The sequence below is a fragment of the Squalius cephalus genome (genome assembly GCF_949319135.1).
Source record: "Squalius cephalus genome assembly, chromosome: 17".
Classification (NCBI taxonomy): domain Eukaryota; kingdom Metazoa; phylum Chordata; class Actinopteri; order Cypriniformes; family Leuciscidae; genus Squalius; species Squalius cephalus.
Window position 1 is genome coordinate 28,100,607 of NC_137138.1, and position 18,105 is coordinate 28,118,711.

General features: G+C 38.3%; 1 protein-coding gene across 2 annotated transcripts in view; it reads right to left on the reverse strand.

Annotated features, from left to right (window-relative positions):
• rnf121 (ring finger protein 121) overlaps positions 1-11,544 on the reverse strand; it is a 90,137-nt gene extending 78,593 nt beyond the window's left edge. Inside the window, exon 1 of one of the 2 annotated variants that reach the window (XM_079846985.1) lies at positions 10,777-11,544. In XM_079846985.1, the coding sequence (XP_079703111.1) occupies positions 10,777-10,854 (78 nt within the window). In that variant the 5' untranslated portion in view covers positions 10,855-11,544. The remainder of the gene's footprint in view (positions 1-10,776) is intronic. The other variant, XM_079846986.1, reaches the window with a different exon arrangement.
• Positions 11,545-18,105: the final 6,561 nt, after the last annotated feature.

Here is an 18,105-nt window from a genome sequence, read left to right on the forward strand (position 1 = left end):
GATTTGAGACACATAAAATTTAATATAAAACTATGTAAATGGCGCTCTGTGGCGCGGCAGGATTTTGAACACGGTCCTGAGCTGGGCGTCGCGGACAGACGCCGAAAGGCGCCGCCGGTGTGTGTACTCTCATAGAGAATAATGTGTTCGAATTTAAAAGACGTGGCGCTGAGCTGCGTGTCCGGTGTGCGACCCCCTTGAGACTATGTTACCTTGGCAACCAGCAGTAACAATCAGTTACATTACAAACAGCCAAAAGAAAAGGGAAAATGGCTCATAATTTAAACATTTCTTCTTGTTACTACAGTCTCCGCTAAATTTCCCAAATAAAATGTCCTTGTAACTGTTATATTCCTCCAACAAACACATATTTTCCGCTGGGGTAAACTGCACTGAGCAGTTGAATGCGCTTACTCGATCCGCCATGTTTTTTGTTTTGAAAAGTGACTTATTTTACCCAGAATGCATTGCAGTGTAGTCCTACTTAAGATAGTTGCTTTGTGCAACGGTCTGATTTTGATGTCTATCTGAAGTCTGACTATCTACTATATCTAAGCCATAGTCAAAGTCTATCTTTGTGAAAGTGTCAGCCCCTGAAGTGTCAGCGATCTCCATGAAGCGTGATCTTTCCGTGCTGCGCACAGCCTCAAGTGTTAACCATAACAACTCAGCCAGTGATAGTTGTTATTCCGCCTCGAGAGGCCGCACTCGCTCTATATAATGCCAGCAGTCTCTTCTCAGCGCGCTCGTACTGTGTAATGACAGCGCACTCTTCTCAGCCGCTCCAGCAACGGACGCAACCCAGAAATATTATCGGTGTGGATTTTTGCCGATAACGATAGTTTCACCAATCAACTATCGGTACCGATATATTGGCAAAACCGATGAATCGGTCGACCTCTAGCGCAAACCAAAAGTAATACTACCCACTGGATGAAGAAGGGTTGGCTCTCCACAGAACATAAAATATTCATTTTATTTTATGTTTCGTATTCCCATTTATGAGGAAAAAAAATGTTACGTGACAGTTCTCCGTTACGCACGTGACCGCTCTGAAAGCGCCACTAAAAAGCCTGCTTTAAAACTTTCACAGAGACCTCAAACAGAAAGCACAAAGCCTTTTTTAAAGTGAATTTCGTTTTGTATTAATTGAATCTTAATTTTAATCAATGTTTCATCAACCAATTGCCAGGATTTAATAAATAAGTAAATATAGCAGACAATAGATAATCACGACACAGAGGCGCCGGCGCGTGAACTGGAGCTCAGTGAACCGAAACTCAGCATATAAGGTAGCCTACTTGCCTCACAGACCTGATAAATATATCTATAGACAGCTTTAAATGTCTTCTTTTAAACAGAACAATGCAAAACGAAAGAAAACAGACTGCTCTCTGCTTATGTAAGCTAATCCGTATGAAATGCATTTCTCTCTGGCGCGTTCACTACTGCGAAGATCGCGAGTCAGCATCGTCAACTTCATCTTTGCAGCTGACACAGAAAACACTTGTTTATTAATAAACAATTAAAATGTCTCCTTGCTATATTTTACATATTTATTACTTTTGCCGGTTCTTTGTGACAGCTTAGGTGCTTTATTGACAGCGCCACCATGAACGCGTCAGCACCGAAAACATGGAGATTTTTTTCAATCCCTGTTTTGGCAAGGGGAAAAACTGATCAGAAAATATAACGAAAATGTAACGAAACGTTGTAGAAATGTAGTGGAGTAGAAAGTATAATAATTGCTGCAAAAAGTAACGAAGTAAAAGTCAAAAGTATGCACTATTGATTCTATTTAAAGTACAGTACAGATACGTGAAAAATTTACTTAAAGGACAAGTCCGGTATTTTACACATAAAGCCCTGTTTACAGATCGTTTCTGATGAAATAGAACGGTTAAGATTAAACTTTTGACAGATGCTGCTGTCGCGAGAATTTTAGGTTTATTTCGCTTTCCCCTCCCCCTCCAGAATGGGTGTATAGGTGCACTCGAACATATCCTTCCTAAAACGCATTAAACTTTAATTTAAAAAGAGATGAAACTCACCGAGTGGTCAGGGGTGTTCACTGATATGCTCATACAAAAATCGCTGCAAAAGATGCTTTCCAACAGGTTTTATCATAGTTTTTGTCCAACTCCATTGACTTGTATTGAAAGAGCTGTGTGAGGTACGGTATTACTCCGCCGCTTCTTCTTCTGCTTCTTCTGTGTATTCAGTGAAATGCCAGTGGTTTGCTTGCAATTGGCAAATGTGCATTATCGCCACCAACTGGGCTGGAGTGTCTATTATTCAAGCTCTCAACGGAAGAAGTTCGGGTGTGAGACGTTTGGAAAAATAGATCCACAGTTTTACAACGAATGGTAAAACACCTGTTGGAAAGCATCTTTTGCAGCGATTTTTGTATGAGCATATCAGCGAACACCCCTGACCACTCGGTGAGTTTCATCTCTTTTTAAATTAAAGTTTAATGCGTTTTAGGAAGGATATGTTCGAGTGCACCTATACATCCATTCTTGAGGGGGGGGGGGGGGGGGGGGGAAGCGAAATAAACCTAAAATTCTCGCGACAGCAGCATCTGTCAAAAGTTTAATCTTAACCGTTCTATTTCATCAGAAACGATCTGTAAACAGGGCTTTATGTGTAAAATACCGAACTTGTCCTTTAAGTAAGCGTACACAGTGCGAGTTCGGAGCAGGTTCGGACACTCGGGAGGTCGTGAGATATTGCACACGCTGCGAGTCAGTTTAACTGATAATCGCGTCAAAGCAGCTGGTACACGGCACGACTGTCCTGCACGAATTTTATCCCGAGCCGGCAGCAATCACATGAGCTTTCGCGCTAGAACACAGAGACCGTCAATGTTGCATGCAGGCAAAGCTTCAGATAGAAAAAAATGACAGAAATGTGTGTGCAAATGATTTGTTGTAAAGCAGAGAACAGTAGCCATTCCTTTCAACATAAAAACTTTGAGAGAGAGAGAGAGAGAGAGAGAGAGAGAGAGAGAGAGAGAGAGAGAGAGAGAGAGAGAGAGGTGTGTGTGTGTGTGTGTGTGTGAGTGTGAGACAGAGACAGTGTATGCGCACGCTGTATGGTTGCTGCCACTGAGGTTTAGCCCCATCGACGTGATTGTGTATGATTTAGCAATAGGGGACAGCTGGTGAAAATCGTGCCGACTCCCCGAATTTTTTAAACATGTTTTAAAAATCATCTGCGAGCTCGTAAAAACTGCAAAGATCGCACCGTGTACGCCCGCCTTAAAGTAACGAAGTATTTGTACTTCGTTACATTCCACCACTGCCTTTAAGGTGCTGTTTTCTTTGAAGCTGAAGAACTCTGTACTTAATACTGGCGAGCTTACTTTTTTCGGGTGTGGACAGAGTGTTTCACTCTAGCTGCACGGGCGCAGACGAGCGTCGTCTTCTTATTTGATAGGTGTCCGCGGGTGCAACACTGCCATCTGAGAGGTCAACCAGGTACTGGCGCTGGAGTATTTACGTGTCATGTTATCAGAAGAGTCCTATTAATTTTAAACATTGTGGTTATCGCCAATACCGGTATATTGTCACACTCTAAATTAACACAATGTCAATATTTCATGCTTTGAATATCACGATTATCGTCAACACCGGTATATTGCGACACCCCAAATATATTATATATATATATTATATATATATAGATAGATAGATAGATAGTCGTGCTTAGAATTAATCATACCCCTGGTAAATATGATCAAAAATGGCTGTAAAAAATAAATCTGCATCGTTTATCCTTTTGATCTTTCATTCAAAAAATTGGCAAAATCCTAACCTTTCATTTAAGTAAAAGAATTGAAAGTGGGGGAGGGGGAATCACATTATAAAATAAATGTTTTTCTCCAAAACATGTTGGCCACAATTATTCATACCCTTTTATTAAATACCTGTTTGCAATCTCCTTTTGCCAAGATAACTTTTCTGAGTCTTCTTCTATAATGCCTGATGAGTTTGAGGAACAACTGACAAGAGATAAGAGACCATTCCTCCATACAGAATCTCTCCAGATCCTTCAGATTCCCAGATCCATGTTGGTGCTTCTCTTCAGTTCACTCCACTCATCAGGTCAGGGAACTGGGACGGTCATTGCAGAAGCTTCATTTTGTGCTCCCTAACACATTTTTGTGTTGATTTTGATGTTTGTTTTGGATCGTTGTCCTGATGGAAGATCCAACCACGGCCCATTATAAGATTTCTAGCAGAAGGCGTCAGGTTTTGATTTTTTATCTGTTGATATTTGATAGAATCCACGATGCCATGTATCTGAATAATAAGTCCAGGACCTCCAGCAGAAAAATATGCCCACAACATTAAAGATCCAATGGTAAATTAAATTGGACACATGGGGCACTTTTCATCCTTGTGTGCACCAAACCCATCTAGCGTGTTTGCTGGCAAAAAGCTCTTTTTTTAGTTTCATCTAACCACAGAACCCTGTGCCGTTTGAAGATCTAGTCGTGTCTGACAACTGAATATGCTGGAGTTTGTTTTTGGATGAGCGAGGAGCATTTTTCTTGAAAACCTCCCAAACAACATGTGGGGATGTAGGGGTTGTTTGATTTTTTTTTAATAGGCTTTCTGACCCCAAGACTCAACTAATCTCTGCAATTCTACATCTGTGATCCTTGGAGAGTCTTTGGCCACTCAAACTTTCATCCTCACCGTCCATTAAGACAATATAGACACACGTCCTCTTCCTGGCAGATTTGTAACATCTTTAGTTGATTATAACTTCTTAATTATTGCCCTGATGGTCAAAAAGGGGATTTTCAATTCTTTAGCTATTTTCTTACAGCCACTCTCTATTTTGTGAAGCTCAACAATCTTTTGATGCACATCAGAACTATATTCTTTGGTTTTATTCATTGTGATGGATGATTCAGGGAATTTGGCCTTTGTGCTTCCTCATATTTAAACTCCTGTGAAACAAGATAATTTCTTGTAACGTTAAGAGAGTTAGCCCCGAGACCATCCGCCTCTGACATCCCTCGTGAACGGCACAGTTTGCGTGGCTCGAACAGAGGGAGAGAGAGCGGGAAGAGCAGGGTGGGGAGATCCATCTCGTCACATTCAGGGCAGGGCAATAATTGTGGCCAACGTGTTTTGGAGAAAAACATTTATTTCATAATGTGATCCCCACCCACCCCCACTTTCAATTCTTTTACTTCAATGAAAGGTTAGATTTTTGCCAATTTTTTGAATGAAAGATCAAAAAGGATAAACGATGCAGATTTATTTTTTACAGCCATTTTTGATAATATTTACCAGGGGTATGATTAATTCTGAGCACGACTGTATATATATAAATATATATATATATTTTTTTTAGGGGTGTAACGGTACATCAACTGTGGAAAGACATCAATTGTGGAAAGACATCAATTAAACAGCTTGAGAATAATATCTCACGTAGCATTAAATTTACCTCAGGCATTTAGTGTCGACAGCAGGTTAGTTCGCTACAGAAATGAACTCTAGAGAGAAGCATTTTGTAGCACTATATTAGCCTATTCATTATATTTACTTAACCTGTTAGTAATGTCTTGATTATTTAATGTATGTTTAAATAAATGTGTAATGAAAACAACTTATGACAGCCACTGTGTGAATGATTAAATTTCAAAAATAAATGAGTGGAAAATTAACTTTAGAATTAGATTTAGAAGTTAATGCAAAACTGCCTTATTTACAGTACTTTGTGTGTGTGTGTGTGTGTTTGTGTGTGTATGTGTGTTGATTATTATATCTAAAATAAATAGCAACTGAATTTAATAATTTGGCCTCTGTTGTTAATTGTAATTAACCTTATTATAGTAATGTGTAATTAAGGGCTCCCCAAATAGTTTACAGCATTAGCTAAGATTGTTTTTTATCGTTTATCCTTATTTAAACACATACACACATTTGTGTACAAAATTGAAAAAAAGAAAAGCAGCAGCAATTTTGTGTTGAGTTTTCTCCCCCCTGCTGTACCGTTACAACCCTAATATATATATATATACATATATATATTATGTCTTTATACACGCACACTATAGTACACTGTAGTAACTAAATTGTAGTATACTGTAGTAGGCTATATTATAGTATTTACTACACTTTGATGGAAGACCATACCCTGTCCACTGTCCAGTGAAGATTTCAGTGGTGAGTCTCTTGTTTAAGTCAATTCACTTACTAGCTCATAAATGATTGGTCAATACTAAGTAAGGCAGCTGCTTCAGCATAACAGTAAACTAATGTCACTATACGCCAACTGTAAACCTGCAGGGTTTGGAACCAATAAATTCTTATCTCCATGCAGATTATAGACAGGTTTTGGTTGAAAGGATGGCAAAATACATTGACAGGGAAGACATGCCAAGCCCTGCATGAAGAGGGAAAGGGGGGGGGGGGGAAATAATTATAATTTAAGACTGAAGACTTGTCGGAAATTACATACAAAAGTGTGTTTTACCAGTAATACAGATGGTGGTCAACCAGAATGAGACTTTTACCGCCGCCGTTCCCGCGGCGGCAAAATTGGGATGTGTATTTGCTGCCTTTTACCGCTGAGTGGCGCTGTAATCACAGACTTTGAAAAGTGTCAGTTTATTCTCTTTATGACGTAATCTGCCGCGGCAGTAATTTGAGCTGAGGTCACAGATAAATTCAAGATAAATATTGTGGTTAAACGAATTCAAATTCATTAAATTTAAACAAAGTAGACACACGTTAACATTGTGTGCCCAGTTTTTCTATAATTTAGAAAGGCTATGTCAATAGGTTACTTGTCATTTTCTTCGTGTTATTTTAATGTGTTTGTAGATTTATTAAATGAAACATAACAGTGAAATAACTTAAAATAATTTACCGTGAAATTAAAACATTTTCAGGACTTGCAGCTCCTAACCGATGTAGTCGGTTTAAGCATTCTTTGTTATATTCAGAACTAAATAGCCTTACATGTTACAAACTTTTAAAACAGAGAAAATAGTAGACGTTGGCGATTCAGACGGTAGCTCTGTGGTCAAAGCATTATCAATAGCCTCTCGGAGCTTCAAACGATCTGAGATCGAATCTCAGTGTAGCCGACAGAGTTTATGTTTTTCCGTTCTTGCACATTTTAAGATATGAATAAAGTGTCGGGACAGTTTATTTATTTAAACAGGGTTGCATCGATAGAGTTTATTCCCTTTGTGATGCAAAATAAGAAACACAGAATCATAGGCCTATTCTTGCAACATTTTAAATTTCTATTGTCAAAGAAATTGCAGCTAAATTAAAAAATTAAAACGGTACAAAACGGAAAAAGTTCAAAGCAACATAAATTAAGAACAGGCGTTTTTCTTTGCCTCTCTCGCGCTGGATATTTTTTTAGTAAGTTTGGTCTCCCTCACTGCGCGCGGCGGGTCTTTCTCGAAATTAAGCATTTCAGCGTAAAAAAACACCATACAGCTGATAATACTGTATATGTCGCTGTGTGTCATCCACACAAATCACGCAAGAAAAAACTGTAACAAATAGCTTTTGTTCCTTCAAAGATACAACATGCCTTGCTGAATTCACCTTACAATAAAACGAGGTGGGTCGCCAATAAAAGAGCTCGTATCTGCTAAATTTAAATTGTTTGTGGAAAACCTATACAATCAATAAAACTACAATATATAATTTAATAAGATATAGGGCCTACTGTACATAGGCTATGGACTTTTGGAGATTTGGAGATTAATCCTTAAAAGAATTTTGCCTTTGCCTCATCAGGCTGGCTCCGACACTCTCCATATGAAAGACGGAACATTAACACCTCTGTCCTCCACCCCCACGATAAAGCAAAGTATTGCCTTCTCCAAACCCCCCACAGGCTAGCTGAGTTTGCAAAACAAAACAAAGAGTTTGCCACTCGTCGTGCCAAACAAATTATAAACTTCAATATTTAATTCAAAACAATCTCAAAACGCTTTGTGACATTTTGAAAAGCCGTGGATGCATTACTGCCACTGGAACCATGAACGCAACAGAATACTGGTTCTGATTTTATTGTTTGTCGTTTAAACGTCATATATATGAATTATTATAGGCTACAGAAGTAAAGTCATTGTATAATATTTGTTCCTTAGTGTAAAATGGAAATGCATGGCGATTTTATTTTGTAAATAGGCACAAAAAAAAAAAGTTTTAGAAGACAAATCTCTCTGCATCAACAATAGACTATAAAATGCATTAATAGGCTAATATAAAAACACCAGTAGTCCAAGTTAGTTCGGGATTCGAACCCGTGTCATCTAAATGATCGTAACGTACGTTCAACCACTCGGCCACTATTCACTCGTTGCGATACGGCCTAACGTTCCAGTGTGTGTTCGCTCGCACGAGCGAGAAACGCTCTCCATTCAAATGAACGCGCCGCCGCATTTGTTGAACACTAATTCAACATGCCAGAATAAAACCTGGCTTTGGAACAATGCATAGCGCCACTCGTCGTGGTGTGCCAAAAAATTACACTAATTTAGTTTAATTTATTTCAGTGTTAATGTTTGAGTTAAAAAATCCTCTACAAATTAAATTAACCCAAAGTCGGCTATAAGAGTCCTTTAGGCTACGTAAAAAAGCAAAGGGCTTACAGTCTTAACATTTAGGCTACTTTGCTTAAATTCGATACATTTATTTTCAGTAGGGCCTAATACATTTGTAGGGATGTAATTTCAGTATGCTTTACCAACGCTATGTATTCAATTAAAGTTCCAAGAGGTCTGGTCTCTATATTTCCTTCCCAGCTGACACTTATATGCAAGTGCACAGCAAAAATCACAACTTGTGCTTGCTGCGAACGCAAGTTATTTAAGGTGTCTCAACTGTACACAGTCTACCCTACAGTGTGAATTCGTTACAAGGTTTCATTTAATTACATTAACGTGCAGCAATTTGTACAAATAGAGTCTATAGGCCTACTATACTGTTGTAGACATTAAATAATCTCATTTAGTATCATATTTGTTAAAATATTATAATGTTGTTTTTTCAATCTATGTTGAATATGAAAAGTGAACAGCATGAGTAAGATAAGATGCATTATATCGAGAGATGGATATGGAGTGGGTCAGACATGATTTTGACCACTTCATTAAGTTTTGTTTAGTAGAAACCTTTTTTTAAAGTGAATTTCGTTTTCTATAAATTGTATCTTAATTTTAATCATTTTTTCATCACCCAATTGTCTGGATTCAATAAGTAAGAGAAGCAAACAGACACTAATCATAGAGGCGCCCGTGAGGTCACTTGCATTGCACGTCAGCTGGAGCGCATCTCATCCTCCTAACTTAACGAAACTCAGCGTATGCCTCACACAGACATGATAAATACATCAAATACACAAAGCTTGAAATGTCTTCAAACGAAATAATTCAAAACGAAAAAGAAAAAGGCTACTCTCTGATTATGTCTTTATGCATTTCTCTCTAGGTGCGTTCACTACAAATATGGCGATCGTCAACTTCATCTTTGCAGTCTACACTGTCAGAAAACACTAGTTCATTGATAAAAATCATATGAAGACAAGGCATATATTAAGTTATTTTAGCTGTTATGAGAAAAATAAATCTAACAAAACCTAAAATCTAAATCTAATAAATAAATAAAAAAAATATTAACGCCAATTCAACATGCCAGAATAAAACCTGATTTTTGAACAATGCGTAACGCCACTCGGCCTGGTGTGCCAAAACACTACATTTTAAACTTCAATGTTTAATTCAAAACAATCTCAAAACGCGTTGTGAATTTTTTTTAAAGCCTAGCCTATATACATTAAGGGCATTGAAACCAGGATCTTAACTAAAACGTGTTCCGCGTAATCTCTCAAAAATTATGCCACACTACTCCATGTAATTTTTTTTTTTTTTAAGGACTGCTTTTGAAATCACTATAAATTGTATCGCTCACGAGAGCTCTTCGTTTATCTAATTCCTCAATAGAATAGTAAAAATATTCAGCGTCATTGCTCCTAACATCGTCTCTATTTTTAACTTTTGATTCTATTTTTTCAGCTGTAAAATTGATTCTATCTTTGGTTCTATTCTGTTGTAGCCTAATAGGCCTATTTATATATATGAAAAATATGCCTATTATTTAACCCACTTACATTTTAAAATACGGCAATTGCTGCTGTTTTGCACAATGTCCCTTTGCGCCACCTGGCGGTCATTTCGGGAACGACTTTGAAATGCGGCTGGTTTATTTTCGCCGCGGTAATTTCGCCGCGGCGGCTGGCGCGGCGGTAATAGGCATTCTGGTTGACCACCATCTGTAAATTAACTTGTGAGTTTATATGTTTGTGTTTCAGGAGCTCCCAATGCCAGATTCTCCTGATTGACTGCAATGTGTCTGATTCTGCTAAAAATGTGTTAAACAAATAATAAAAGTTAAACAATTTAGCCAAGAACAAAAAGATTTTTAAAAAATAAAGAAATGAATAGCTTCTTATGATGTTGTTTGGTGTTATTCATTTTTAAGGATTTTGCATGCATATTATTGGTAGGCCTACATGTTTGGCCCCTGACATGTGCTGTTATGATTGTCATACTGTACTGCTATATACAACAGTTTATAAGACCCCCAGTATAATGTGATTATTAGACATGACTCATGAGTGATCATCAGATTCAACAAACATTCAGCTAGCCTCGCGCTGTTTACATCTTTACATCTGAATTTTGTAACTACATCTATGTATGTAACACTATAGCTGTTATCCAACCTGAGAGGCGTCGTCGAGATGACCGTGTCCATGGTTGTGTTCCACACCGTCAACCTCCACCTCAAACACCCCTGCCATCTTTACACTTACAAGCCGTCTGTTCAAGACACTTCCGGGTTACACGCCGCCTTCGTCTTCTTCGTCTTCCTCTTCTTTTTCCGGTTTTGTGGCAAGAAAACGTAATACTGCGTATTTCCGCCACCTACTGAGATGGAGTGTGGAGCATCAATGTGAATAAAAGGGGGAATACTAGATTCTTTTAAAGGAACACGCCGACTTTTTGGGACTTTAGCTTATTCACCGTATCCCCCAGAGTTAAGTCCATACTCATCTCCGTGCGTGCAGTAACTCTTTCTGTCGCGCACCCATCGCTAGCCTAGTTTAGCACAAAGACCGGAGGTAAACGGCTCCATCTAGCATACTGCTCCCATTAAGTGACAAAATAACGCCAACATTTTGCTATTTGCATGTTGTGATTTGTATAGTCACAGCTTGTACAAATAACAAAGTCACATGAGACACAGCTATCTTCTAACTGTATACATACTGGGAACTATATTCTCAGATGGTGAAGCACTGCTACTTGGGTGGAGTGATTTGCTCGCAGCACCTGAGAAGCCCCGGTGAGGAGCTCCACAGTTAAATTTCCACAGAAATAGAATCCAAGCCACATTTAATGGATGAATGTCCTCCACCGAGTAGGGGGAGGCTGCAGACCTGGAGCCGGTAGATATACGCCCCAGGCAGTTTTACGCCCCTGCTGTTCCTGATGCGTCCAGTAGGGGGAGGCTGTACAGCGACACGAATTGAGGTGTATTAAATAATCTGCTAAAGTTATTGTTGTTTAGCAATGAAGCAACATTTATTATTTATAAACGATTAGCTTGATAGAGCAAAAAGTTCTGGACGGTCAGGTTGATGGTCTGTCTTGCTTAAACTTAGCTAACCACGTGTAAGTTTAGCTGCCCTAGTCACTTTCAAAATTAATTTTCTTTTGCATTTTCTTTTGTTGCCTGTCTTTATCTTGCGTGAGATGGCCTCTTCTTCCTCTATGTTTACTCTTTTCTGGTTTGAGTTGTTTCTTATAAATGAGATGATCTAACTAGGCCTATCTAATTTATCTAAATATACATTTTTCTTAAAATAGCTTACTGATCTGGACTACTGATCTCTCTCTCTCTCTCTCTCTCTCATTTTCAATTTTCTCTGCACAGTTCATCATCAGTGGCCAAAAGAAATCAAAGTGTCTTGAGTCTTGACACTTTTTCCAAAAGTGTTCCACCAACAAGTGCCTGTGCCGTTGGACTTTGAAAATCAGGAGCAAATTGATGCAATCCATACTCACCTGACATAAATTCTGGGCAGCACACCCACACACACTGTGACAATATCAAATTCACCATGGATGTCCTTTTTATATTTTTTAATGTTTAATTTTTTATTTTTTTATTTATTTTATTTTTTTATGAAATACCCACAGATATGAAACTCAAATTAAAAAGGCAGTTTGTGTTCTCGTAACACTTTCTTTTATGTGGTCTGTGACTCTTAGGGGGTCTACAGTGATTCTGCAGGGTCTCCAATAAGTCTTATAGTTTATCTTATTTGCTTTGATGCATTTCTCAGATCACAACTGAAATCACATCATCTTGTCACTTGTGCACATCATAAAAGCAATTTCTCATTATTTTATACAAATTGAAAATGCTTCAGTACATTCAAGCAATTGATAATGTACAACTGTCTGCTGTTTCCTATCAACTCTTTATGTCATGTTGATCAAAATATAGGCCTATTATACTATTTCTCTGTTGAATTGTCATACTTCTCAAAACATAGGCATTAGTTCCTTGCATAAGTCATTAAATGCAAAATGGTTGACTATATAAACTGTCAAGCATGTTTTCAATACATTTCTATTAGACTTTATTTTGTAAATGTGTCCTGATTTGATGAATTGCAGAGGTGTATTTAGAATTTCACTAATGAAGGAAATAATGAATTGATAAATTAGGAAGCAGCAAGGCAATTCATTATCAATTGCATGAATTTACCAAAGCATTGGCAATTTGTTCAAAAGTGTAATGAGAATTTCAGTAGTGATCTGAGAAATGTACCAAAGCAACTGTGATAAAAAATTAAGTATTCAGGAATTTTATACAAAATTTAACAGTGAGTAATTAATTTTATATATTAAATTTATAGTGCGTGTGAATTTGACAAAAATCAAATTCACCATGGATGTCCTTTTTTTTAATGTTTTTTTTTTTTTTTTAATCAGTGAGCAGAAACACTTTGACAGGAGGATAGAAAAACAGTTAAAGAAGAGTGGCAAGCCATAGGGAAGTCATCTACAGGAGTCATCATAATTCATAAATGGTGTTGATAAATAATGTTTTTGTGAACAACAATATTGTCTATTTCTTCTAAATGGCCCTTGGAATTTTAGAAAAGGGATACATTGTGTTTGTCTTCATAAAATGCTATGTAGGACACTGTTTTGTAGCTGTATGATGACCAATAGTGAATAGTACAGTATATTTCATCGAGGATCCATATGATTACACGGTGCTGTATGTCTAATGGGCTGAATATGGATAATATCTAAATGTAACTTTATATAAATTCACAACAACATATTTCACTCAGTCTCCTGTATATAAAAATATTCTATATTATAAAAATATATTCTATATTCAATATTCAATGAACTATTCTACAGTAGGTCATATATCATTACTTGTCATCTGATTCAACTATGTGTATTATTAATTTTTTAATTCACAAAAACAAATAGTCTTCTGTAGGCTGAGTGAAGAGAGTGAAGCCCAACTGAATATCTACATCAAAAAACACACAATTGGGCAAAGTGTGTTAACGGGAAGGTTATTAATGTGTAAGTTTTGAGCGTCGATTTAATGGTGTTATTTCGCAGTATATCCCCCTACTGGACGCATCTGGAACAGCAGGGGCGTAAAACTGCTGGGGCGTAAAACTACCTGGGGCGTAGATCCATAGATATCATATAAAGGCTAGATGTCTCAAGGCGGAGTCACTTCCGGCATCACCGGCGGCCATCTTACGACAGGGCTCTGTGAATTAAGGTGAGTGAGCAGCACGCACACAAATCCTCTTATCTCGGTGAAATCTTAACGGATTTACAAACGGTTTGGTTTCTTACAAACGTCATTACCGTGGCTATAATTCTTTCATATGGAAGTCCATTTGTTTAATTATTCATATGTATGTAGTTTCATAGCTACATCTCTGACGTTTATAACAAACCAAACCGTTTGAAAATCGGTAGAAAATTGAGCAAGTTATGGTTATTTAAAAGTACATGCACCATGTTACGAGTGAGCGAGCACCCTGTTGTAAGATGGCCGCCGTGTGCGGACGTCGACCTCCATTGGCCAGCAGCGCGGACGAGACATCTAGCCTTTATATGATATCTATGCGTAGATCTACCGGTGTGGTGAATAATATGGTCACTCGGTGTATTGGGTCCGGGCGTAGGACCCAAGCAATCCGATTGGCTCAAAGCCCGTTTCGGCTCCAGGTCTGCAGCCTCCCCATATAGACCAACGCTACTTTTGCGTCATCGAAGGGTAACGCCCCTTTTTGGGGGAAAACAAACAGATTCCCCTGAGAACAGAACTCGCTCGCTCTAGACCTGCAAAGTTTCTTGATAGCAAAAATCGCACAAACATACACTCTCTTTGGACTATTCAGACATCTACCACTATCTCGTGGAATCACCAAGTAAGTAGCCTATTTTTTTTTTGTCATTAACACACTCATAGTATGACAAACTAGACGATGAGGCCATGTCAAGAGGAGTCGGTGGTTTACTTGGATCATATTTCACTTGATTTAAGCTATTGACATAGTTTTGTTGTTGACTAGCTATAACTTACTAGTTAGAAAGACGAAGCTGCTAGCAGCTACGTGATTAACGTTAGCTCTCACTAGGCACGCTACCTTGGCTGTTAACTGATTTTACTGTTGAAATAGTGGCAGGCTAGGACTAAAGTGGACTTGGCTGGTTTCTGCTTGTGTCTAGAAAGTGCTAGGACTTTGAAAGTTGTAAAAAGGTTTACAGTGTACGGCAAAATATGTATGGGGCATATTTTTCATTGTCTCTACCCCACTTAAGGTACGGACTATTTATGTTTTTAGCCTCTGACATGATTGTTCTGATTACAGTGTTTGAGGGTTTCTTACTAGTATAGCTAGTCGACAACAAAACTGTCAATAGCTTAAATCAAGTGAAATATGATCCAAGTAAACCACCGACTCCTCTTGACATGGCCTCATCGTCTAGTTTGTCATACTGTGAGTGTGTTAATGACAAAAAAATAGGCTAACGTTACTTACTTGGTGATTCCACGAGATAGTGGTAGATGTCAGAATAGTCCATATTTGGCCACTGCGTGGGGTCATTAATCCAGTTTTCGACCATTTCAAAGGGACACCTCTGTAACTCCCTATCCAGTAGCTTCTTTAAGTACCGCTCACGGTCCTCGGCCGGCAAAGAGAGTGTATGTTTGTGCCATTTTTGCTATCAAGAAACTTTGCAGGTCTAGAGCGAGCGAATTCTGTTCTCAGGGGAATCTGTTTGTCTTCCCCCAAAAAGGGGCGTTGCCCTTCGATGACGCAAAAGTAGCGTTGGTCTATAGCAGGTGTCACCAACCCTGCTCCTGGAGGGCTACAGTCCTGCAGATTTCAGCTCCAACCCCAATCAAACACACCTGGACCAGCTAATCAAGCTGTTCAGGGTTGCTTGATAATTACAGGCAGGTGTGTTGGAACAGGGTTGGACCTAAAGTCTGCAGGACAGTAGCCCTCCAGGAGCAGGGTTGGTGACACCTGGTCTATAGCCTCCACCCACTGAATTGACCTTTCGCCGGCCCCTCCCCCAAAACGGCCATTGTCCAATCACACATCATAGCAACCGTTACTATGTGAGCAGGTCCGACAAACATTAGCAAGATGGTGAAGCGTGCGCCCATGGCGTTTGTAAATCGGACACTACATACCCCGAGAGATTGTCTGGAGGAGTTGTGTTCTTTCCATTCCCAAAGCCGAAAACACAACATGAGCGGTGCCTACAATGGATAAAACAGTGTGGACGGCCCCAATCCCAGTTAAATGTGTCGAACATTACGAAGCATAAATACGTCTGCTGGCTGTGGTATCGATGGCTAAGTTACTTAAAGTTTTTTTTTGTTTTGTTTTTCTGATCTGAAAAACTCCTATCTGTAACTCAAAAAACATAATATTGTCTGAACCGCGAGTTTTATGATCCGTTGCCCCACTAATAAATATTATGGTCTCAACCGCGATTTTTGTGATCTGTTGTCCCCCTAATAAATATTATGGTAAGTGCATTATGAAAGACAATCAATGAAAGTTATTTAGATGCAAATTAAGGCTATGTCTGGTTAAACAGTTATTGTGTGATTTCGTTTATTGTGCTTTGTCAACTTGAAGCATGAATTTGAGAAAGAAAATCATTTTTGGAATAAAATGCACCACATACTTTTGTCAATGATATAGGCCTAAGTTATAGCTAAAAGATTGTAAAAGCTTTCAGTTCACCTGCCTAATTGTAGTTGAAAAGTCAAATTAAGCTTGATTAATGATATAACGTTACTGTGACTGATCAAATAAACTAACGCAGCATCGGGAATATAACTCCCATGTGTTTTGCAGCATTTAAAATTTTAGTCGTGTTATGCGAAAAAACACACATAAGAAATTATCGCTGACAGCACATTTATTTTCAGAGACAGTTTTTTCTTTCACACATTCACGAGTTCACACTTACAAATAAGTCAGATAGAATAAATGCGTATTTGGCGTGCTGTCCGAGGAGAGGGCTCCGGGCTCGGTATTTGGCCCGAACCCAGAGTACTCCCCCCGTATTCCTGGCTGTGAAAGAACAAGCCAAGAGTGAGGAGTCGGGGTGGTGGAGGGATGCTGAAAACTGTCAAGGAAGTTAGGTGAGTTGACAGAGTGAATATATATATATGCTTCCTCTCATGCTGATAGGGTAGACATGGTAATTGTTTGATGAGTTGATTGATTGATTGCTTGATTATTTGAACGTGCTCCTCCCGAACTTTGTTAATAAAACATCATAAAACACAACAGTAAGTGTCTTACAATGCTTTTAGACACTTGTTTCCTTGTTCTTTGTCATAATCACAAATGATGTGTATGAACACCGGTAACGTTAAGCATTAGCCTCGATTGAGACGTAGATAGTCGTGTCTCCTTCATTGCGTATTTTTATATTATAATTAGGGCTGTCAAACGATTAATCGCGATTAATCGCATCCAAAATAAAAGTTTGTGTTTACATAATATATATGTGTGTATGGAGTATAATTATTTTCTATATAAATACACACACATGCATATATATTTAAGAAAAATGTGTTATTTATATATAAAATATTTATATATAATATAAATTATATATAATATAAATATATATACACAGTATATACATGCAAATATTTCTTAATTATATACATGCATGTGTGTGTATTTATATATAGAAAATAATTATACACCGTACACACACATATATTATGTAAAAACAAACTTTTATTTTGGATGCGATTAATCGCGATTAATCGTTTGACAGCGCTAATTATAATATATCCCTCCACTGCATACTGTAACCCTTTTTGCCTCAATCTGGAGGATATCGCGGAGATATTGCTCCAAAGAAGGTCACTGACACGCACGGGTATACCTCTTTCCGTCATGGCAATCTGTCGCGCTGGTCGTGTTTGACCATTTGTTTGTCGGACGTAGCAACAGTAACTAAGGGGGGCGGGGCTCGGCGAAAGGTCAATTGCAAACCGAACTGCAATCATTTTTCCTGCGTAAACCGACAAATGATTTGTTGTCCTTTTATTTATTAGGGAATGGCCGCTGCTGAAACATGTTGGCCCAGAATCGGGTTACTTTGGGCCATCAGTGTTTGCAAACAATGATTGCATTTATGGTCTAAATATTGCCTCACTACCATCTGCTTTGAAATACATCTATGTTTATCCATAATTATGTTTTCAGCTAAAGATTGACAGAAGGAATGGGAAATAACCAAGGCGGTAATAAGCAAGTATAATAAGTATAATGACTTGATTTGATTTTCAAGCATGACTCTTATATATTCTGATGCACTGTAATAACACATGCTCCACTGTCTCTGGAGTCTACATGTGCAACACGTCTATCATGTTCTCTTACGAGAGGTTCTCTCGTATTGTGTAAGTTGCTTACGCTACGGGTAAAGTCATCTTTTCTCGAGAT